The following is a 24,340-nucleotide window of genomic DNA, read 5'->3' on the forward strand; positions in this document are numbered from 1 at the left end:
ACTTTTAACAAGGCACACCTGTTAATTGAAATGCATTCCAGGTGACTACCTCATTAAGCTGGTTGAGAGAGTGCCAAGAGTGTGCAAAGCTGTCATCAAGGCAAAGGGTGGCTACTTTGAAGAATTTGACATTTGTTTTACACTTTTTTGGTTACTACATGATTCCATATGTGTTATTTCATAGTTTTGAAGTCTTCACTATTATTCTACAATGTAGAAAATAGTAAAAATAAAGAAAAACCCTTGAATGAGTAGGTGTGTCCAAACTTTTGACAGGTACTGTATATATTATTTATATTCCGTACTCTGACATTGCTCGTTCTGATTTGTGTTAATTTATTGTTCTTTTTTTAACCTTTTGATTATGTGTGTATTATTATTGTATTGCCTGATATCGTTGCATTGTTGGAGCTAGAAACTGAAGCATTTTGCTGCATCTGCGATAACATCTGCGATAACATCAGCAAAACTGTGTCTCTTTTTGTCGGTCTCTTTTTCTCTATCAATTGAAATTCACTTCTACCTCCCTCCCCCTTCTCTCCCTCACTCTCTGCAGGCCCTCCATCTCCTCCCTCCGTTCCCCAGTGTCACATCCCCTATACGGAGGGTCAACAGGCAGGTATCCACTGTTTCTGGGAGCCAGGACAGGACCCACAGATCCCCACCTCCTACAGACTGTGCTGGAACTCTACGGAGGGGTAAACACATGTCTACTATAGTCTGTATACATCCCATCTTAATAGAATATATACAGGACATCCTATAATCACATTCACAAATGACACAGACATAGGCTATCATAAATAATAATAACATAATAATATGCCATTTAGCAGACGCTTTTATCCAAAGCGACTTACAGTCATGCGTGCATAAATGTTTGTGTATGGGTGGTCCCGGGGTTCGAACCCACTACCTTGGCGTTACAAGCGCCGTGCTCTACCAGCTGAGCTACAGAGGACCACAGCTGAGCTACAGAGGACCATAAACTATCATACAGTGGGGGAAAAAAATATTTAGTCAGCCACAAATTGTGCAAGTTCTCCCACTTAAAAAGATGAGAGAGGCCTGTAATTGTCATCATAGGTACACGTCAACTATGACAGACAAATTGAGAAAGAAAAATCCAGAAAATCACATTGTAGGATTTTTTATGAATTTATTTGCAAATTATGGTGGAAAATAAGTATTTGGTCACTTACAAACAAGCAAGATTTCTGGCTCTCACAGACCTGTAACTTCTTCTTTAAGAGGCTCCTCTGTCCTCCACTCGTTACCTGTATTAATGGCACCTGTTTGAACTTGTTATCAGTATAAAAGACACCTGTCCACAACCTCAAACAGTCACACTCCAAACTCCACTATGGCCAAGACCAAAGAGCTGTCAAAGGACACCAGAAACAAAATTGTAGACCTGCACCAGGCTGGGAAGACTGAATCTGCAATAGGTAAGCAGCTTGGTTTGAAGAAATCAACTGTGGAAGCAATTATTAGGAAATGGAAGACATACAAGACCACTGATAATCTCCCTCGATCTGGGGCTCCACGCAAGATCTCACCCCGTGGGGTCAAGATGATCACAAGAACGGTGAGCAAAAATCCCAGAACCACACGGGGGGACCTAGTGAATGACCTGCAGAGAGCTGGGACCAAAGTAACAAAGCCTACCATCAGTAGGGGCGGCAGGTAGCTTAGTGGTTAAGAGCGTTGTGCCAGTAACCGAAAGGTCGCTGGTTCTAATCCCCAAGCCAACTAGGTGAAAAATCTGTCGATGTGCCCTTTAGCAAGGCACTTAACCCTAATTGCTCCTGTAAGTCGCTCTGGATAAGAGCGTCTGCTAAATGACGTAAATGTAAATGTAATCAGTAACACACTATGCCGCCAGGGACTCAAATCCTGCAGTGCCAGACGTGTCCCCCTGCTTAAGCCAGTACATGTCCAGGCCCGTCTGAAGTTTGCTAGAGTGCATTTGGATGATCCAGAAGAGGATTGGGAGAATGTCATATGGTCAGATGAAACCAAAATATAACTTTTTGGTAAAAACTCAACTCGTCGTGTTTGGAGGACAAAGAATGCTGAGTTGCATCCAAAGAACACCATACCTACTGTGGAGCATGGGGGTGGAAACATCATGCTTTGGGGCTGTTTTTCTGCAAAGGGACCAGGACGACTGATCCGTGTAAAGGAAAGAATGAATGGGGCCATGTATCGTGAGATTTTGAGTGAAAACCTCCTTCCATCAGCAAGGGCATTGAAGATGAAACGTGGCTGGGTCTTTCAGCATGACAATGATCCCAAACACACCGCCCGGGCAACGAAGGAGAGGCTTCGTAAGAAGCATTTCAAGGTCCTGGAGTGGCCTAGCCAGTCTCCAGATCTCAACCCCATAGAAAATCTTTGGAGGGAGTTGAAAGTCCGTGTTGCCCAGCGACAGCCCCAAAACATCACTGCTCTAGAGGAGATCTGCATGGAGGAATGGGCCAAAATACCAGCAACAGTGTGTGAAAACCTTGTGAAGACTTACAGAAAACGTTTGACCTGTGTCATTGCCAACAAAGGGTATATAACAAAGTATTGAGAAACGTTTGTTATTGGCCAAATACTTATTTTCCACCATAATTTGCAAATAAATTCATTAAAAATCTGAATTATTTTCCTCATTTTGTCTGTCATAGTTTACGTGTATCTATGATGAAAATTACAGGCCTCTCTCATCTTTTTAAGTGGGAGAACTTGCACAATTGGTGGCTGACTAAATATTTTTTTCCCCCCACTGTATACTGTTCCTACACAGATGCAAGAATAGCTGTTTATTTGCTGTGTTTGGAAACCTGCGGTGACTCGTGGTGTTTAGAAACCGATGGATTAATGCTGTGTTTGTAACCAAGTGGGAAGTGGGAATTTACCACCATAGCGTTAGATGGAGGACTCTAGATGGATAAAACCCATTTGGCATGGACATTGTCATTGAGGGATTCACCATTTTAAAGTAGTCAACTGGGTGGGACTTCCTATGGGTGAAAGAAGGATCACATGATTCCATCCGGGTCATCAGGAGGGATCAGCCAATGAATTATACTTGTGAGTAAGCATTACAATACTGTAGGTGGTAGTAAATCGCCATCCTTGGCTTTATACCTGTTAAAACAACACACTCTAGATGGCAGTACGCACCCTTTCAGTTTGTTTACCAACTCATAGAAGTAGTAGAAGAAGAAAATGGACTACTTCAAAATGGAGATGGCTCAATGGCGCTGCCCGTGCCAGGGCCGGGCTTATGTGCCCTAACGTACCTCCTTGTCGGTCCAAATAAAATATTGAAATAGTGATCATTTATTTGACACAGAGGCGCACCGACAGAAAGACGTATCAATCTCAGATAAAGCATCCAAGCGAGCGAAACAGACAAGTTTCCCACTAGTAATTACCAGTTGGAGGGCCGTTCAAATTATAATTTTTTCCCAGTCATGTGTGGTAAACACAGAGAATGATAGAGATATCATCTTTGTATCTGTCCCATTATGGCATATGTAAGAGCACAGGCAGCGCCATTGAGACCATCTCCATTTTGAAGTAGTCTGTTTTCTTTTTCTACTACTTCTATGAGTTGGCAAACAAACTGAAAGGGTGCATACTGCGTTGTTTGTGTTGTTCGAAGAGGTTTAAAGCCGAGGTGTGTGTCTCTTTGTTAACAACAGCTTGTGTGCATTCTCTAATATTAAGGAAGTCTCAAGGTTCTGCTCGCCTGAGTTATAATACCTCATGATAAGCTGTAGACCATACTATTTACCAAGAGAGTTTTCATCAATATTTTTGTAGCTGTTTATTTACCACCACAAACCGATGCTGGCACTAAGACCGCACACAACGAGCTGTATAGCGCCATAAACAAACAAGAAAATGCTCATCCAGAGGCGGCGCTCCTAGTGGCCGGTGATTATAATGCAGGGAAACTGACATCTGTCTTACCTAATTTCTACCAGCATGTCACCTGTGCAACTACAGACGACAAAACTCTAGATCACCTTTACTCCACACAAGTATCTTCACTGACATTTTCAAGTGCTCCCTGAGCCAGTCTGTAATACCTACTTGTTTCAAGCAGACCACCATAGTCCCTGTGCCCAAGAACACCAAGGTAACCAACATCCCAGACACACTGGACCCACTTCAATTCGCATACCGCCCCAACAGATCCACAGATGTCGCATTCTCTATTGCTCTCCACACACTGCCCTCTCCCACCTGGACAAGAGGAACACCTATGTGAGAATGCTGTTCATTGACTACAGCTCAGCGTTCAACACCATGGTGCCCTCCAAGCTCATCACTAAGCTAAGGACCCTGGCACTGAACACCTCCCTCTGCAACTGTATCCTGTGCTTCCTGACGGGCCACCCCCAGGTGGTGAGGGTAGGCAACAACATATCCCCCACAATGACCCTAAACACGGGGGCTCCTCAGGGGTGCATGCTTAGTCCCCTCCTGTACTCCCTGTTCACCCGCGACTGCATGGTCGCGCATGACTCCAACACCATCATTAAGTTTGCTGACGACACGACGGTGGTAGGCATGATCAGCGATGTAGGCCTATAGGGAGGAGGTCAGAGACATGGCAGTGTGGTGCCAGGACAACAACCTCTCCCTCAAAAGTCAGCAAGACAAAGGAGCTGATCGTTGACTACAGGAAACAGAAGGCAAAGCACGCCCTCATTCACATCGACAGGGCTGTAGTGGAGTGGGTCGAGAGCTTCAAGTTCCTCGATGTCCACATCACTAAGGATCTATCATGGTCCACACACACCAACACAGCTTCTACCCCCAAGCCATAAGACTGCGAAATAGTTAGTTTAATAGCTACCCGGACAATCTGCATTGACCATATTTGCACTAACTTCTTTGACTCGTCACAGAAACGCTGCTGCTACTGTCTATTATCTATTCTGTTGCCTAGTCACTTCATTCCTAGTTATATGTACATATCTACCTCAATGACCTTGTACCCCTGCACATCGACCCAGTACTGGTACCCCGTGTATATAGCCAAGTTATTGTTACTCATTGTATATTTATTATTACTTTCGTTATTACCTGTTATTACTTTTCTATTATTTATCTATTTTCTTTCTCTCTGCATTGTTGGGAAGGGCCCATAAGTAAGAATTTCACTGTTAGTCTACACATGTTTAGGAAGCATGTGACGAATACATCTTTATTTAATTTGGAATGTTTGTTCACGAGTATAATTAATTGTCTGATCCCTCTTGATGACCCGAATGGAATCATGTGATCCTTCCATCACCCATAAGAAGTCCCAACCAGTTGACTACTTTAAAATGGTGGAAGCCCTCAATGGCAATGTCCATGCTAAAATGGGTTTTATGCATCTACAGTTCTCTATCCAACCCTATGGCGGTAAATTCCCACTTCCCACTTGGTTACAAATGCAGCATAAGAGGCGAGCTCTTATGCTGCGTTCGTAACCAAGTGGGAATTTGGCTTTCTTTTCCGCGGTGGTGGGGTAATGCGCATTCACAATGTTAACCTGCAGCTAAAGCTGGCACAATTACTGTATAACCGTGTAACCGACGGTTATGGATGAAAACCGTCATGAAAATAAAATAACTGTCATAACCGTGGTGTGGAATGAACAGCTGACTGAAGGTGGGACGGCTGGGCATTCTTGTGGTTGAGTCCGTTTCTGCGGTAACATGGACTCTTAACAACGTGATAAAACTTTGTTGCTCTTTGCTGAAACAAGCAAGGTGTTGTAGCAAACAAGTCTCCGGTTGCCTAGGCAAAACCTCTCTCCCTGCAGCAGCAGCACACATAGAAATACTGTAGAATGAATAAAACAGGCTTAGAACCTCTGACCCTGGCAATTTGACTGGTAAACTCATGAGTACACTCGCAATGGCTGCTTTCTATTGTGACGCAATAATTTCCATGGTAATGTACAGTTGAAGTCGGAAGTTTACATCCACTTAGGTTGGAGTCATTAAAACTCGTTTTTCAACCACTCCACACATTTCTTGTTAACAAACTATAGTTTTGGCAAGTGGGTTAGGACATCTACTTTGTGCATGACACAAGTAATTTTTCCAACAATTGTTTACAGACAGATTATTTCACTTATAATTCACTGTATCACAATTCCAGTGGGTCAGAAGTTTACATACACTAAGTTGACTGTGCCTTTAAACAACTTGGAAAATTCCAGAAAATGATGGCATGGCTTTAGAAGCTTCTGATAGGCTAATTGACATCATTTGAGTCAATTGGAGGTGTACCTGTGGATGTATTTCAAACTCAGTGCCTCTTTGCTTGACATCATGGGAAAATCAAAAGAGATCAGCCAAGACTTCAGAAAAAGATTGTAGACCTCCACAAGTCTGGTTCATCCTTGGGAGCAATTTCCAAACGCCTGAAGGTACCACGTTCATCTGTACAAACAATAGTACGCAAGTATAAACACCATGGGACCACGCAGCCTTCATCCACTCAGGAAGGAGACGCGTTCTGTCTCCTAGAGATGAACATACTTTGGTGAGAAAAGTGTGAATCAATCCCAGAACAACAGCAAAGGACCTTGTGAAGATGCTGGAGGAAATGGGTACAAAAGTATCTATATCCACAGTAAAACGAGTCCTATATCGACATAACCTGAAAGGCCGCTCAGCAAGGAAGAAGCCACTGCTCCAAAACCACCATAAAAAAGCCAGACTACGGTTTGCAACTGCACATGGGGACAAAGATCGTACTTTTTGGAGAAATGTCCTCTGGTCATAATGACCATCGTTATGTTTGGAGGAAAAAGGGGGTGCCTTGCAAGCCGAAGAATACCATCCCAACCGTGAAGCACGGGGTGGCAGCATCATGCTGTGGGGGTGCTTTGCTGCAGGAGGGACTGGTGCACTTCACAAAATAGATGGCATCATGAGGAAGGAAAATTATGTGGATATATTGAAGCAACATCTCAAGACATCAGTCAGGAAGTTGTGGAAAAATGGCTTAAGGACAACAAAGTCAAGGTATTGGAGTGGCCATCACAAAGCCCTGACCTCAATCCTATAGAAAATGTGTGGACAGAACTGAAAAAGCGTGTGCGAGCAAGGAGGCCTACAAACCTAACTCAGTTACACCAGCTCTGTCAGGAGGAATGGGCCAAAATTCACCCAACCTATTGTGGGAACTTGTGGAAGGCTACCCGAAACATTTGACCCAAGTTAAACAATTTAAAGGCAATGCTAACAAATACTAATTGAGTGTATGTTAACTTCTGACCCACTGGGAATGTGATGAAAGAAATAAAAGCTGAAATAAATCATTCTCTCTACTATTATTCTGACATTTCACATTCTTAAAATAAAGTGGTGATCCTAACTGACTTAAGACAGGGAATTTGTCCTAGGATTAAATCTCAGGAATTGTGAAAAACTGAGTTTAAATGTATTTGGCTAAGGTGTATGTAAACATTTACATTTTAGTCATTTAGCAGACGCTCTTATCCAGAGCGACTTACAGTTAGTGAGTGCATACATTTTCATACTGTATAATCCCCCGTGGGAAACGAACCCACAACCCTGGCGTTGCAAGCGCCATGCTCTACCAACTGAGCTACAGGGGACTAAACTTCCAACTTCAATTGTAAATGTTAATTCTAATGACGTTAACTGATGTGGCTCATGTAATATAATGTATTTTTTGTAATGTCAGTTGAGTTGAATCAACAAATCACAGCACATATTGATGGGTACGCTTCACGCTTTTACTTCCTGCTTTGCTCCTAGGTTGAAGATGGGAAGGTTAAAACAACGGCGTCTCAATAATGCGGAGGTTCTACCACTCTGAATAAACCATGGGACCAACTCAAGCATTGTAGCTATGGTGACTAGGCTGGTGAAAAAAATAATGCATTTTAAGCTAATGCCAGAAAACAGACAACAACCATCTAACCAACATCTAGGTTGAAGATTACAAGGTTAAGACAACTGTGTTCTAATATCCCATAACTCTTTGCAATTCATGGGACCAGTATTGCTAGTTAGCAATGGCACTAGTAGTTATCAATGGTGCTGGTCCCATGAATTTGTTTATTTTTCGAATGCTTCTGCATGGAATTATTACGTGGTCTTAACGTTGTATTTCTTTTACCTAGACTGAAGACTAGGTTAAAAAAATACAATCACAGAGTTACTAAACCCAGAGGCGCAACATCGCGAGACATCCGGGAACGCTTGAGACCAGGCCGGGATTTGGGGTTTGAGAAGTCAATGAGAGAAGTGAAAATGTTTTCCTTAGTTGTTCATTTTCTTGAAATCTAAAGGCACAACCTAGATTCGAGCCAATGTCTTAAAGATGCTCTATGGTTGCTAAAATTCTAATAGTTCGCCTAATTTCAGTTTGTGACAAAACAAGCAAGTATAGTGTGGAGAATCATTGTACCATCTAATATCTTTTCCACAACCACATTTTTTTATTTTCAGCTGTTTGAAGCTGGTGTGCAAAACCGAAAGTAAAAGAAGCAAAAGCTCAACTTAAGAACGGGAAGCATAGAAATAGCGCACTTAGAACATATCTACCTCTTCTTAAACTTCCTTTCAATGAGAATGACAGATCTATACCACACATTTCTATGTGAATTTGGTCGGGTCGCCCAAAAAAGTACATTTACGTCATTTAGCAGACGCTCTTATCCAGAGCGACTTACAAATTTGTGCATTCACCTTATAACCAGTGGGATAACCACTTTACAATATATATTTTTTTTTTGGGGGGGGTGGGGTAAGGGGGGGTAGAAGGATTACTTTATCATATCCCAGGTATTCCTTAAAGAGGTGGGGTTTCAAGTGTCACCGGAAGGTGGTGAGTGACTCCGCTGTCCTGGCGTCGTGAGGGAGCTTGTTCCACCATTGGGGTGCCAGAGCAGCGAACAGTTTTGACTGGGCTGAGCGGGAACTGTGCTTCCGCAGAGGTAGGGGGGACAGCAGGCCAGAGGTGGATGAACGCAATGCCCTCGTTTGGGTGTAGGGACTGATCAGAGCCTGAAGGTACAGAGATGCCGTTCCCCTCACAGCTCCGTAGGCAAGCACCATGGTCTTGTAGCAGATGCGAGCTTCAACTGGAAGCCAGTGGAGTGTGCGGAGGAGCGGGGTGACGTGAGAGAACTTGGGAAGGTTGAACACCAGACGGGCTGCGGCATTCTGGATGAGTTGTAGGGGTTTAATGGCACAGGCAGGGAGCCCAGCCAACAGCGAGTTGCAGTAATCCAGACGGGAGATGACAAGTGCCTGGATTAGGACCTGTGCTGCTTCCTGTGTAAGGCAGTGTCGTACTCTCTGAATGTTGTAGAGCATGAACCTACAGGATCGGGTCACCGCCTTGATGTTAGCGGAGAACGACAGGGTGTTGTCCAGGGTCACGCCAAGGCTCTTCGCACTCTGGGAGGAGGACACAACGGAGTTGTCAACCGTGATGGCGAGATCATGGAACGGACAGTCCTGCCCCGGGAGGAAGAGCAGCTCCGTCTTGCCGAGGTTCAGCTTGAGGTGGTGATCCGTCATCCACACCGATATGTCTGCCAGACATGCAGAGATGCGATTAGCCACCTGGTTATCAGAAGGGGAAAAGGAGAAGATTAGTTGTGTGTTGTCTGCGTAGCAATGATAGGAGAGGCCATGTGAGGATATGACAGAGCCAAGTGACTTGGTGTATAGCGAGAATAGGAGAGGGCCTAGAACTGAGCCCTGGGGGACACCAGTGGTGAGAGCATGTGGTGCGGAGACAGATTCTCGCCACGCCACTTGGTAGGAGCGACCGGTCAGGTAGGACGCAATCCAAGAGTGAGCCGCGCCGGAGATGCCCAGCTCGGAGAGGGTGGAGAGGAGGATCTGATGGTTCACAGTATCAAAGGCAGCAGCAGGTCTAGAAGGACAAGAGCAGAGGAGAGAGAGTTCGCTTTAGCAGTGCGGAGAGCCTCTGTGAGACAGAGAAGAGCAGTCTCAGTTGAATGACCAGTCTTGAAATCTGACTGGTTTGGTCAAGAAGGTCATTCTCAGAGAGGTAGCAAGAGAGTTGGCTAAAGACGGCACGCTCAAGAGTTTTGGAGAGAAAAGAAAGAAGGGATACTGGTCTGTAGTTGTTGACATCAGAGGGATCGAGTGTTGGTTTTTTGAGAAGGGGTGCAACTCTCGCTCTCTTGAAGACGGAAGGGACATAGCCAGCGGTCAAGGATGAGTTGATGAGCGAGGTGAGGTAAGGGAGAAGGTCACCGGAGATGGTCTGGAGAAGAGAGGAGGGGATAGGGTCAAGCGGGCAGGTTGTTGGGCGGCCGGCCGTCACAAGTAGCAAGATTTTATCTGGAGAGAGAGGGGAGAAAGAAGTCAAAGCATAGGGTAGGGCAGATTGAGCAGGACCAGCAGTGTCATTTGACTTAACAAACGAGGATCGGATGTCGTCAACCTTCTTTTCAAAATGGTTGACGAAGTCATCCACAGAGAGGGAGGAGGGGGGGGGAGGGGGGGAGGAGGATTCAGCAGGGAGGAGAAGGTGGCAAAGAGCTTCCTAGGGTTAGAGGCAGATGCTTGGAATTTAGAGTGGTAGAAAGTGGCTTTAGCAGCAGAAACAGATGAAGAAAATGTAGAGAGGAGGGAGTGAAAAGATGCCAGGTCCGCAGGGAGTCTAGTTTTCCTCTATTTCCGCTCGGCTGCCCGGAGCCCTGTTCTGTGAGCTCGCAATGAGTCATCAAGCCACGGAGCAGGAGGGGAGGACCGAGCCGGCCGGGAGGATAGGGGACATAGAGAGTCAAAGGATGCAAAAAGGGAGGAGAGGAGGGTTGAGGAGGCAGAATCAGGAGATTGGAGGGAGAAGGATTGAGCAGAGGGAAGAGATGATAGGATGGAAGAGGAGAGAGTAGCGGGAGAGAGAGAGACATATTGTAGCTTTAAGTAGTTGAACTTGTTATTAGTCAAACCTCGTGAAGGTGATAAAATGACACGTTTACATTTTCGTCAAAAACAACTTTATATTGAAGGAATGCCATTGATTTGACGGCCTGCACATGCGCAGTTCGACGCGAGACAACCGTGTTTCTACACATGAGCTAAGTTAGCCAACGTCGCCATGACATCAACTACAAGTGTGACCAGGTTATTTCTATTGGATAAGCAGTTTTAGCCTATCTTCATACTGTACTGCATTAGAAAAAAATTAACATTCATGGGACCAGCGCCATTAATAACTACCAGAGACGAGGAGGATGAGAGAGGCTCAACTCGGCAGAAAATCTGTCTCCCTCCAGTAGGTGGTGTTTTTCTGTGGTTTCTGAGGTTAATGAGAATGTCGAATTTGGTCAACATAAAATGTATGGCTTATTTGCTACGTGAGGTTTATTTGATCGAATAGAAGTTTCGTAATGCTGAAGTTGTTATGAGTGTACTGATATAAGTAGGACACATGACGTCCCGGCAACGTTGAGAAAAAAACACTTTATATTGGAGTTGTCTCGAGATGGCTATGCATATGCATGGCATGAGGCTAGTAGCATAGCATCTCTCTCCATTGAGTACAGGCGGTTGACATCAACAACCCTATTTGAATAGTCAAAAAAGAATTACAATAATGTGATGTATCCACCAATACAAAGAAAGGATAGGCGGGAGCTAGACAGCCCGCCGTGCCACTTTGTGGACAACGACTCCCATTGATAGGGTGGAGAGATGCATTTTTTCAGTATATCCATAATCTTTATAACTACTAACGCCGTTGCTAACTAGCATCGCTGGTCCCATGACTTGCAAAGAGTTATGGGATATTAGAACCCCGTTGTCTTACCTTGTAACCTAGATGTTAGCTAGCTGGCTAGATGGTTGTTGTCTTTTTTCTGGCATTAGTTTTCACCAGCCTTATGATCTGCTTCAGACCGCTTGCCTTCTGCCTAGGCACCGTAGCTACAACGCTTGAGTTGGTCCCATGGTTGACTCAGAGCGGTAGATCCTTGTAACGCTGTTGTCTTAACCTTCCCATCTTCAACCTAGCTTTGCTCCTATGGGACACTCACAATGGCTTCCAGTCCACCCATTATGCCATCATTGACTTGATGGGGACGCCCGTTTTGTTCATTCTATTTCTATGGCAGCGCCTGCAGTCAGGAGCGGCGGAGAGTAGAAAATGTGAGTCTTTTCCTTTGCTATGTGAACGGTTGTTACGTGACCGCGGTCATTTGACTGGCCAATAGCTGTCATCCAAAATTCCATGACCATCACAGCCCTACCTGCTGCCGTGTGTTATGCCTGGTGTGTTGGAGCTAGGTCTGTGTCTGTGGTCTAGGACTGTATGTCTGCACAGTGCTGTCAGCTGTGGTGTTTGGGTGTGTATTTATGTGTCTTGCATCTTCCTTTTCCTTTTCAGCGGTAGCGGCTTCGTGGAGGGCACCAATGTGAGTGGCGTGATCCCTCGTGACCTTTACTCCAGTTTCAGTTTCATGACTGTGTTGGTCAGAGCTGAGAACCAGCATGGCTCTGCCAAGTCTAAAACGGTTGAATTCAACTCTGGCGATATCAGTGAGTCAGTCAGGGATGACTCTTCTCTGTACATTCCCTATTCATTCAGAGGGACAGACATTACACTTTCAGTCACACTCTCTCTCTCTCGTGCTCTTTCTCTCCCCCCACCCACCCTCACTCTCTCTATCTCTCTCTCTCTTTCTCTCTCTTTCTTTCCCTCTTTCTTCCACTCTCTCCCACTCTGTCCTCTCTTCCCTATCCATTCCTCTACCAGAAAAGCCACCCACCCCTAACATCACTCACCATTGTCCTCCGCCTCTGGAGATCTACTGGACATTGCAGTGTCATGATCTAGGCAGCTCTGACCCACACTGTGAGGTCCAGTATCGCACCCAGGACCAGCAGGGCTGGACTCAGGTGAGTGAGCTGAGCATGGCTGGGTTTTTTTTTCATTTCCCCATACAATGGCTGTCTACCGATTCTCCACCCTTCTCCCCAAGTGCGCACTTGTTCACTTCCATTCATGGATTTAAAATACAATGACTGGTATAAGAAATATGTTGGAAACCCCCTCCCGCCCACTCCTAGCCCAAACCTACACCAATCCAATGTGGGGAGTACTGTGCGAGTGTGCACTTCAGGAGAGAAGACTGGGTATTTTGGGAGCGGTCGATATGTAATAATAATAATAATATAATAATAATATAATAAAAATATAATATGCCATTTAGCAGACAAACCCAATTATGTTTTTTCAATTTCAGTTGGGGAGGGTTTAGTATTTTTTTATTTAGTCCAGGGGAGGGTCACGCAATATCAAGTCAGCCTAGTGTGGTCTCAATCAAATGATCCATAGCCTATACTATAGGCAATAGGCCAAGGCTATACGAAAAGCATGCTTGGAGAAGCACATGGCAAATTTATATTTCTAAGAAAATTTACTTTCTTCCCGAGTTTATGCGCTGCTCGGATGGTGTATATAAAACTAGCCTACACTGCATTACACACTGCAATGGATAGGCTATCCCAATCATGAGCCCTGGACAAAAATTGCAATATCTGTTCGCGCGGAGTTGGCCTGCTGATGTCCTGTTCAGTTTGAGAGGGAGAGCTGAAGATGAGGAGGACTGGAGGTAAGCTTGCTACTGCTATAATTGATTTGAATAAAAACATCATGTTTCGTTGCCCATAATGAAGATATTTATCAGAGTTATTGACCTCACGATAAGCCATATTCAAGACTTACATTACTATGAACCGGCAGCCACGGAGATGGACAGCGCATGGGTGCTGAAAGTAGGCTAATTCGAGGCCTAATTCATTTAAACAGTTAATTTTAATTTGACTTTAGGCTACTAACAACAGGAGGGCTTTGTGTTGGAGCCTATTTCTTACTTTTCAATAAATAAGTGGTAGGACTAACTGTTTGACAGATGCAATTATAGCCAACTATCCATAGATTTTGTCAGCCAATTCATTCAGTCACCATGCACTCCTTAAAGATCTCAGTGTCAGTGAAGGGCTTGGTGAGTTAAGTTAAAACCAGGGCTTGAATTGAGAAAATGGCTAAAAGCATAGTCCTTGTTAGCTTAAGATTTAGAAAAACAGTTAATGGACCTGATTATATAAAGTGATCTGTAACAACGCTTTAGTCCGCAATGCTAGAAACAAGCTGTAAAATGCTGGGGAAACTCTGATGCATATGGGATATCTTTGGTTTGTCTCTATGACATTCAAAGGCTGTGCTACAACCTTCTATAGTCAAGGAGACAAAACATGTACTTTGCTTGAGAAGTAATGTGTGATTCTGTCACTATCAATTGACGTTCCACATTTCAACAGGCTATTAAACAACACACTACCTCCAAATCAGTCAGTAGCAAACCAGGTAGCCTAAGAAGGAACGAAAATGAATTATTTAGGCTATATTATTATTATTATTATTATTATTATTATTAATAATAATAACAAGGCTATAGCCTGCCATTTTAAGAAATGAATTGTGAAGCGTTTGTGCCACGCTACAGGCTGGCAGGAGCGCTCAGCATTTCAACAACACATCAACAACAGCACTTCAACAACATGACTATACATTTCACATTTAGGTTGTATAAAATGAGAATAAAATATACTTTGAATTAAATAATAAAGAAAGGAAAAATGCCTTATTAGGCCATACAGTCATTTTATACTGCCTTTTAATTCACTTTTAGGAACACGAGTTTGGCCGGTCTTTGGTTTGAAGATCATGCAGTGAGCTATGCATGCCTAGTTTGTTAATTTAGCCTAGCAGATACTCTTATATTCCCATGCCCTAATCACAGTCAACACAAATCTATTTTGTAACAACAATATTATGGAATAAAATAGAATAAATTAGAAAATGATAGTTTCCCAAACGAAGAAAAGATACAAGTGCATATAGCCCTACCTGATGATATGTGGTTGTTGATATTTCAGTTGTAACTGGTTCTGTTGCTCTACATTTTTGCAGTTGATAGACAACTTTGTCTACTTTGCCATGTAATGCTTAGAAAATGAAGAACAGTTTCTAAAACTGCATATCTAAGGCTCTGGTCTGCCATAGGAGTGAGGGTAAACGGTAATCATGTTTTCTGCTATCCACTTTATGTTTGAAGTATTAGATTTTTTGGGGACCAATTTGTTTGTCAAAATCAATTTGCAGGCAGAAAAGGCCAGCTATTTCAAAATATATATAGCTCTATTATCATTTTACTTTCTATAAGGTTTTAAATGTGAAAGTGTAGCCTGGAGTTGTTTTTTAATCCAAAATAATCCCCCATCCCTGGGACCGCCTCTTTCCCATCCCTGTTCTTTTGTGTGTCATTCTTTCATGTCCTGCTCAGGAAGACCAGCTCCTACGCAACTTCCTGCTCCTGACTCCACGGCCCTACACTGTGTATGAGTTCCAGGTGCGCTGTGCCTGTGAGGGCCCTGAGGCCCTGATGAGTGACTGGAGCTCAGTCTACACAGCACAGAGTTCTGAGTCAGGTCTGTCAGTGGGTGCTGATGGGTAATGTAGTCCTGTGGTCTCCACAGCTTGAAAATATGTGTGCACTTATTCTGTGGTGATAGATGATCAAACTATTTCTCTCTCTCTCTCTCAGCGCCTGTGAAAGCATTGGATGTGTGGAGTGACTGTGGAGTCACCTCTGAGCTTTCTCAATGTGCCCTTATGTGGAAGGTATGTTAACGCAACATCCCATCATAATAGGAAATATATCATAATATATCATATATACTGTACAGTACCAGTCAAAAGTTTGGACACACCTACTCATTCTTTATTTTTACTATTTTCTACATTGTAGAATAATAGTGAAGACATCAAAACTATGAAATAACACATATGGAATCATGTAGTAACCAAAGAAGTGTTAAACAAAGATTCTTCAAAGTAGCCACCCTTTGCCTTGATGACAGCTTTGCATAGTCTTGACATTCCCTCAACCATCTTCATGAGGTAGTCACCTGGAATGCATTTCAATTAACAGGTGTGCCTTGTTAAAAGTTAATTTGTGGAATTTCTTTCCTTCTTAATGTGTGTATAGCAAGAACAGCTCAAATAAGCAAAGAGAAAGGACAGTCCATCCTTACTTTAAGACATGAAGGTCAGTCAATCCGGAAAATTTCAAGAACTTTGAAAGTTTCTTCAAGTGCAGTCACAACAACCATCAAGCGCTATGATGAAACTATCTCTCATGAGGACCGCTACAGGAAAGGAAGACCCAGAGTTACCTCTGCTGCAGAGGATAAGTTCATTAGAGTTACCGGCCTCAGAAATTGCAGCCCAAATAAATGCTTCACAGAGTTCAAGTCACAGACACATCTCAACATCAACTGTTCAGAGGAGACTGTGTGAATCAGGCCTTCATGGTCGACTTTCTGCAAAGAAACCACTACTAAAGGACACCAATAAGAAGAAGAGACTTGCTTGGGCCAAGAAACACGAGCAATGGACATTAGACCAGTGGAAATCTGTCCTTTGGGCTGATGAGTCCAAATTTGAGATTTTTGGTTCCAACCGCCGTGTCTTTGTCAGACGCAGAGTAGGTGAACGGATGATCTCCGCATGTGTGGTTCCCACCGTGAAGCATGGAGGAGAGGTGTGATGGTGTGGGGGTGCTTTGCTGGTGACACGGTCTGTGATTTATTTATAATTCAAGGCACACTTAACCAGCATGGCTACCACAGCATTCTGCAGCGATACGCCATCCCATCTGGTTTGCGCTTAGTGGGACTATCATTTGTTTTTCAACAGGACAATGACCCAACACACCTCCAGGTTGTATAAGGGCTATTTGACCAAGAAGGACAGTGATGGAGTGCTGCATCAGATGACCTGGCCTCCACAATCCCCCGACCTCAACCCAATTGAGATGGTTTGGGATGAGTTGGACCGCAGAGTGAAGGAAAAGCAGCCAACAAGTGCTCAGCATATGTGGGAACTCCTTCAAGACTATTGGAAAAGCATTCCAGGTGAAGCTGGTTGAGCAAATGCCAAGGGTGTGCAAAGATGTCATCAAGGCAAAGGGTGGCTACTTAGAAGAATCTCAAATATAAAATATATTTTGATTTGTTTAACACCTTTATGGTTACTACATGATTCCATATGTGTTATTTCATAGTTTTGATGTCTTCACTATTATTCTACAATGTGGAAAATAGTAAAAATAAAGAAAAACCCTTAAATGAGTAGGTGTGTCCAAACTTTTGACTGGGACTGTACATATATAGCAAACTCTGTACCATATAATCAGGTTAGACAAGTGATTCATGTTTCAAAGGATTATGCATTTTCTAATCATAAGAACTTCAAAACATTTACATAATTTAGCAGGCACTCTTATCCAGAGCGGCTTACATAAGCAAATAGGGTTAAGTGCCTTGCTCAAGAGCACATCGACAGATTTTTCACCTAGTCGGCTCAGGGATTCAAATCAGCAACCTTTCGGTTACTGGCCCAACGCTCTTAACCGCTAGGCTACATGCCGCCCCAAAACACCCCGTTCCCTACAGCCTGCTATAACTAATACCCCTGTCTGGTATCTATCCTCAGGAGATGCCCACCTGGTTGGCTCAGGGGAAGGTGCTGGGGTACGTGGTGACATTATCACACAGTAATGGGACAGTGAAGGTTGTGAACATGTCCACGTCAGAGCTTGATGGCCCGTGTGTCTGTCAAGAGAAGAGATGCAGCTTCACTCCCTCTCTGCGGGGTGTATCAGGGGTGGATGTGTCAGTCTACAATTCCCAGGGTGCCAGCAAACCTGCTCCCCTAGCTCTACCCACATTAGGTAAGGGAATGGGGTGTGAGTGTGTGTGTGTTTGTGTGTGAGAGAAAGAGAGAAATAAAGGGAGTTGTTAAAAAGAGAGAGGGATAATAGAGTGAAGGTTTGTATGTTTCTGTCTTCACATATTCACACGTTTTCTCTTCCGCTCAGGTCTACAGGTGCCAGAGCTATCCTTCACTGTGAACCTGGATATATTGAGCCTCAATGTATCCTGGTCTCTGCCACCCCAGGCCATTGAAAACATGCAGGAGTATGTGGTACAGTACAAGAAGATGGGACATCCTCTGACAAAGGGTTTTGATTGGATAAAAGTACACCAAAAAAATACATCAATCATTTTAAGAGGTTTGTGTGGCTTAAATTGATCAATAATACCATTTCTCTCTGAACATATTTCAAGATCCCCGGGACCACCCATACACAAAAATGTATGCACGCATGACTGTAAGTCGCTTTGGATAAAAGCGTCTGCTAAATGGCATATTATTATATTATTATAAGATATTTTGTAGTGTTTCAAATTGATTTCAAGATGACAGCATCACCTTTGTCTCTGTCTCCACCTACAGGTGACTTTGAGAAACACACTGCTTACAATGTGTCATTGTTTGCGGTGTTCATCAACAGTAGCTGCCTGCTTGCATCTACAATTGGGTATTCACTTCATGGACGTAAGTATATTAGAGCATGGAAATACAAGTCTTTATAATGTACTTGCCAGTATGTAATCAGTGCAATTAGTGCACATGACCGATTTTCAGTGGAGTAAACGAACTTGAAATATAAAGTCTTTACCTAATGTTAATTTGTCCGGTCTTTTAACTCCCTGTAAAACATGATTAATTTTTTTATTGTTTACATTTGTGTTCCTTTTGTTTATTCCTCACTCCGTTTCACCTCCATCTTTTCTTCTCTCTATCACTCCTCAGTCCCACCCAAAGTGCCTGTGTTCAATGTCCAGCAAATCGCTGACTCTGATGTGACTTTGTCCTGGCAACACATCTCCCTGAACCAGAGTAAGGGGCTCATACTGCGCTATCAGCTGGTACTAAACAACTTTACAGGTATACAACACAAAGACATTGGAGGACCATCTGGGATAAATGAGCTATCTTTTGTTGTTATAATAAAAGTACAGTGTCCACTGTTCATTGTGTACATTAGCATAAAATACAGCATTAAATTGTAGTAGATTAAATAGTATTAAATATTTAAGCCTGTTCCCAGATCTGTTTGTTCTGTCCTGCAAACTCCTATAGTCATTGTCACACAGACACAGCACAAACCGATCTGGGACCAGACTATCCACAGGCTACCGTACTGCACACTCTAGTTCCCACACATCAGTGGCCTTGCTCACAATCATTCAACCTTTCCTCCATCTGCAGTGTACAACGTGAGTGCGGACCAGAGCAGCTTCCATCTGTTAGGACTTACACCGGGTCACCACCAGGTCTGGATCAGGGCTGAGACTAAGGCTGGACTGGGACCCAGTGAAACCATCAGCTTCTCCACCAAGAACAGCCATGGTATTCTACCACTTGTCGTTTGATTGTGGTCCTCCTGGACTGGCCTCACTCTGCCATGTAGTAATTTGATAGTGTATAGCTGTTATAGGTTCTCTAACAACCGTGATGAGATGTATTAAGTGTTTATGTGCCCTAACTGGTGACACTGAGGTTGTGTATAACACTGTAATTATTATTTATTATTAAACAACCTAGAAATATTATTGTATGTTGTGTATAATACTGTATATAACATCACCTTTAAAACAGAAAAGGGTCCTGAAGTTCCTTAGAAAGTAATAACAGTCTAATATTGAATGCATGCCTTGTATGCCAAAGACCTTTGTGCTACAGTATGTGATTATGAACATGGATTGCGATCTAATTGGTCATTTTGCCTTCTGACCTCCCCCATCTCTCTCCCTTTGTTGTCACAGGTTACCTCAGATATCTGCTGCCATTAATATTAATATTAATACTGTTGCCATTGGTCATCATCTTAAGGTGAGAGACTGGATTCCCATACTTCAACCCCAATAGCCTGATTCTGATTATTTTCTCATTGTCTTGAACCAGGGCCATGTTCATTAGGGCACACTGATGCAAAATGTTTTTAAAGGCTTTGTAACATTTCGTGCCGACTGAACACATACAGGGTGTTTTTTAGTGGTCCTCTGTAGCTCAGCTGGTAGAGCACGGCGCTTGTAACGCCAAGGTAGTGGGTTCGATCCCCGGGACCACCCATACACCAAAATAAAATTATGCACGCATGACTGTAAGTCGCTTTGGATAAAAACGTCTGCTAAATGGCATATTATATTATAGGGTTTGGTGCTCTCTCATGTCTCCTTCCTCTAACCCTCTGAAAGTTCACCCATGCCAGAAATAGGATTACAAAAGGGGAAACGCTTGAGGAAGTGGAAATCCGAACGGGCAGTTGAGTTGGGCTTTCAATTGTGCCCTCCATTCGTAACAAGTGGTCTTGATCAAAAACATAAAACAAACAATATGTTTGACCCCTTTCAACTAAAACATACTGGATAATATATTTCTACCACTTTTAGGGTGATATACAAATGGACAAGTCAATTCAAGGAATTGTGAACTCTTTAGGCCCTTTTGGTGTGAAGTATGTGAATGATAGTGTTGTTTATTTTCTGTAGTATACAAATGAAGACTTGCTTCTTGGTTCCTGAGTGGTGTTGTGAGAAAGGGCCTGACCCCAGCAACAGCAAACTGTTCCAACAGATGACATTGCAGGTGAGATCAGAGCAGACTATCACTATGTGGCTGTGACTAACTGATCTACTATCAGTTAGTCTGATATTAGTTAGTCTTATAGTATTCTAGTTAGTGGTGGACAGAGCCCCAGGCAGAGGCCCAGTTCATCATGTCTTCCTGCCTGGTTTTTCTTCCTCCAGCCATTTAGGGTTGGGAGCTACCTACCTACCTATAGATAGATGGTAACTAGCTACCTATAGATAGATGGTAACTACCTACCTATAGATAGATGGTAACTACCTACCTATAGATAGATGGTAACTAGCTACCTATAGATAGATGGTAACTAGCTACCTATAGATAGATGGTAACTACCTACCTATAGATAGATGGTAACTAGCTACCTATAGATAGATGGTAACTACCTACCTATAGATAGATGGTAACTACCTACCTATAGATAGATGGTAACTACCTACCTATAGATAGATGGTAACTAGCTACCTATAGATAGATGGTAACTACCTACCTATAGATAGATGGTAACTACCTACCTATAGATAGATGGTAACTACCTACCTATAGATAGATGGTAACTAGCTACCTATAGATAGATGGTAACTACCTACCTATAGATAGATGGTAACTACCTACCTATAGATAGATGGTAACTAGCTACCTATAGATAGATGGTAACTACCTACCTATAGATAGATGGTAACTAGCTACCTATAGATAGATGGTAACTACCTACCTATAGATAGATGGTAACTAGCTACCTATAGATAGATGGTAACTACCTACCTATAGATAGATGGTAACTACCTACCTATAGATAGATGGTAACTACCTATAGATAGATGGTAACTAGCTACCTATAGATAGATGGTAACTACCTACCTATAGATAGATGGTAACTACCTATAGATAGATGGTAACTACCTACCTATAGATAGATGGTAACTACCTACCTATAGATAGATGGTAACTACCTATAGATAGATGGTAACTACCTACCTATAGATAGATGGTAACTAGCTACCTATAGATAGATGGTAACTAGCTACCTATAGATAGATGGTAACTACCTATAGATAGATGGTAACTACCTACCTATAGATAGATGGTAACTACCTATAGATAGATGGTAACTACCTACCTATAGATAGATGGTAACTACCTATAGATAGATGGTAACTACCTACCTATAGATAGATGGTACCTACCTATAGATAGATGGTAACTACCTACCTATAGATAGATGGTAACTACCTACCTATAGATAGATGGTAACTACCTACCTATAGATAGATGGTAACTACCTACCTATAGATAGATGGTAACTACCTATAGATAGATGGTATATTCTTTATAGTGTTCCAGTAAGAACCTGTTGTAGAATATAGAATGTGCGTACTATATGAACCTACATATTGATTATACCACATACAGTAGCAGGGGCTGTATTGGGCTAGTAATATACCATTCCCTTGAGTTATATTATCACCAGTCAGAGGCATAACATACAACCATAGAGGACTAAATGAATGTGTCTGACTCCCTGCCTGTCGTTGCTCTAGTTTAACAGCTCCTTGACGGTGATATGCTCTCCTCTGGAGTCTAACCCAAAGATCTCTGAGCTGGAGGTGGTGGAAAACCTTTTCTGGGATGCCAAGGCCTGCCCTAGGAAAAGGTCCAGCCCTGATGGACAGACAGAGGGGATATTGGGAGAGGAATGCACCCACACAAGGACTGACACAGAGGGGGATAAGGAGGAGGTTGCTGACAAGGGTTACAGTAAAATTATTGACACTGACGAGGAGGAGAGGGACGGGGGAGAGTCCGGGAGCTTGTCGGGGGACGATCAGTTTGTTTCGGACTATGAGAAGCATTTCATGCCTTTGGATGTATGACCCTATTGTCTGTCTGGTGTGGTGCTAACCATCATCTCTTTTGGTGTGTGTATAATCTCCTCATACCAACGACAAGACAGGACAGCCATTGTTCAGTCGGAACCCCAAGGGCCAAACAGGTCAATTGTGGGCTATTGTGCTTGTTGATCTAGATGCAGATCGCTGATTCATGGGAAAGGGTTGCCCTAAAAACAACACGAGTGCACAAGTCGAAGTACGCCACTCGTCTTGTTGTTTTCAAGGAAAGGAAAAGGGATGTTGTCGACCGTTTGTTTTCCGTGCTCCGACTACAAGGAATGTTGTTTGGGAACAGTAAACATTTTTTACAGCAAATGTAGACCTGTGTGAAAAACCACGTTGCCTACGGTGTACACACTGTCTACATTGTTAATTTTGAACTACAACTGCCAATCATGTCTGCTCTTTAGGTCAGATTAAATGCTATTTCAGGATGTTTCTGGAAGCTTGGATCTCGATAAAGGTTGAGTTGCCTGAAATCCTCTGTTTTTATGTTTGACTTTATTTTTATAAAACAATGTTTTTGAAAGTTAATTGCTGTTTGATTTATTAAACATATTTTTATATCTAGCTAAATAATAACTATGTCCCTTTTGAGAGGCCATTAAAAAAATTCAACTGGCCTCTCACCACGGTCAACTGGAAGTTCCTTTACTTCGACAAATGTCTTTGGAAAGTGAACGGAGAAGATCTTGGAGCCTGAGCCTCACACCGATGTTCAGGATATGGATGAATTTGATCCAGTAAGACTGACATTTTTGGAGAAAGTGGACCCCTGTTTTTTAGTGGACCCATATGTGGTTTCAGGGTGGGTGGGAAACGGAGGTGGAAAAAGTATCGAGTTGTCATACTTGAGAAAAAGTTAAGATACCTTAATAGGAAATGACTTAAGTCAAAGTGAAAGTCACCCAGTAAAATACTCCTTGAGTAAAAGTCTAAAAGTATTTTGTTTTAAATATACAGTATCTCACAAAAATAAGTACACCCCTCACATTTTTGTAAATATTTGATTATATCTTTTCATGTGAAAACACTGAAGAAATGACACTTTGCTACAATGTGAAGTAGTGAGTGTACAGCTTGTATAACAGTGTAAATTTGCTGTCCCCTCAAAATAACTCAACACACAGCCATTAATGTCTAAACCACTGGCAACAAAAGTGAGTACACCCATATGTGAAAATGTCCAAATTGGGCCCAATTAGCCATTTTCCCTCCCCGGTGTCATGTGACTTGTTAGTGTTACAAGGTCTCAGGTGTGAATGGGGAGCAGGTGTGTTAAATTTGGTGTCATCGCTCTCACACTCCCTCATACTGGTCACTGGAAGTTCAACATGGCACCTCATGGCAAAGAACTCTCTGAGGATCTGAAAAAAATAAGTGTTGCTCTACATAAAGATGGCCTGGGCTATATGAAGATTGCCAAGACCCTGAAACTGAGCTGCAGCACAGTGGCCAAGACCATACAGCGGTTTAACAGGACAGGTTCCACTCAGAAAAGGCCTCGCCATGGTCGACCAAAGAAGTTGAGTGCACGTGCTCAGCGTCATATCCAGAGATTGTCTTTGGGAAATAGACGTATGAGTGCTGCCAGCATTGCTGCATAGGTTGAAGGGGTGGAGGGTCAGCCTGTCAGTGCTCAGACCATACGCCGCACACTGCATCAAATTGGTCTGCATGGCTGTCGTCCCAGAAGGAAGCCTCTTCTAAAGATGATGCACAAGAAAGCCCGCAAACAGTTTGCTGAAGACAAGCAGACGAAGGACATGGATTACTGGAACCATGTCCTGTGGTCTGATGAGACCAAGATAAACGTATTTGGTTTATAAAGACAAGTGTGTCTTGCCTACAGTCAAGCATGG

The 24,340-nt window shown here is 43.0% G+C and overlaps 1 protein-coding gene across 5 annotated transcripts in view; it reads left to right on the forward strand.

The window, feature by feature from the left end:
* Positions 1 to 23,116, forward strand: part of il12rb2l (interleukin 12 receptor, beta 2a, like) — a 28,823-nt gene extending 5,707 nt beyond the window's left edge. The window contains exons 1-14 of one of the 5 annotated variants that reach the window (XM_084146075.1): positions 635 to 698; positions 12,137 to 12,170; positions 12,409 to 12,560; positions 12,778 to 12,920; positions 15,371 to 15,515; positions 15,632 to 15,708; positions 17,584 to 17,821; positions 17,969 to 18,163; positions 18,388 to 18,489; positions 18,748 to 18,882; positions 19,207 to 19,347; positions 19,764 to 19,830; positions 20,490 to 20,586; positions 22,128 to 23,116. In XM_084146075.1, coding sequence (XP_084002201.1) covers positions 12,482 to 12,560; positions 12,778 to 12,920; positions 15,371 to 15,515; positions 15,632 to 15,708; positions 17,584 to 17,821; positions 17,969 to 18,163; positions 18,388 to 18,489; positions 18,748 to 18,882; positions 19,207 to 19,347; positions 19,764 to 19,830; positions 20,490 to 20,586; positions 22,128 to 22,460 — 1,752 coding nt within the window. In that variant the 5' untranslated portion in view covers positions 635 to 698; positions 12,137 to 12,170; positions 12,409 to 12,481 and the 3' untranslated portion in view covers positions 22,461 to 23,116. Of the gene's footprint in view, positions 1 to 556; positions 699 to 12,081; positions 12,171 to 12,408; positions 12,561 to 12,777; positions 12,921 to 15,370; positions 15,516 to 15,631; positions 15,709 to 17,583; positions 17,822 to 17,968; positions 18,164 to 18,387; positions 18,490 to 18,747; positions 18,883 to 19,206; positions 19,348 to 19,763; positions 19,831 to 20,489; positions 20,587 to 22,127 lie in introns of those variants that run through there. The other 4 variants (XM_084146074.1, XM_084146073.1, XM_084146076.1 and 1 more) reach the window with 4 other exon arrangements.
* The last annotated feature ends 1,224 nt before the right edge of the window (positions 23,117 to 24,340 follow it).

This window comes from Coregonus lavaretus, assembly GCF_964263955.1.
Source record: "Coregonus lavaretus genome assembly, chromosome: 28".
Taxonomy (NCBI): domain Eukaryota; kingdom Metazoa; phylum Chordata; class Actinopteri; order Salmoniformes; family Salmonidae; genus Coregonus; species Coregonus lavaretus.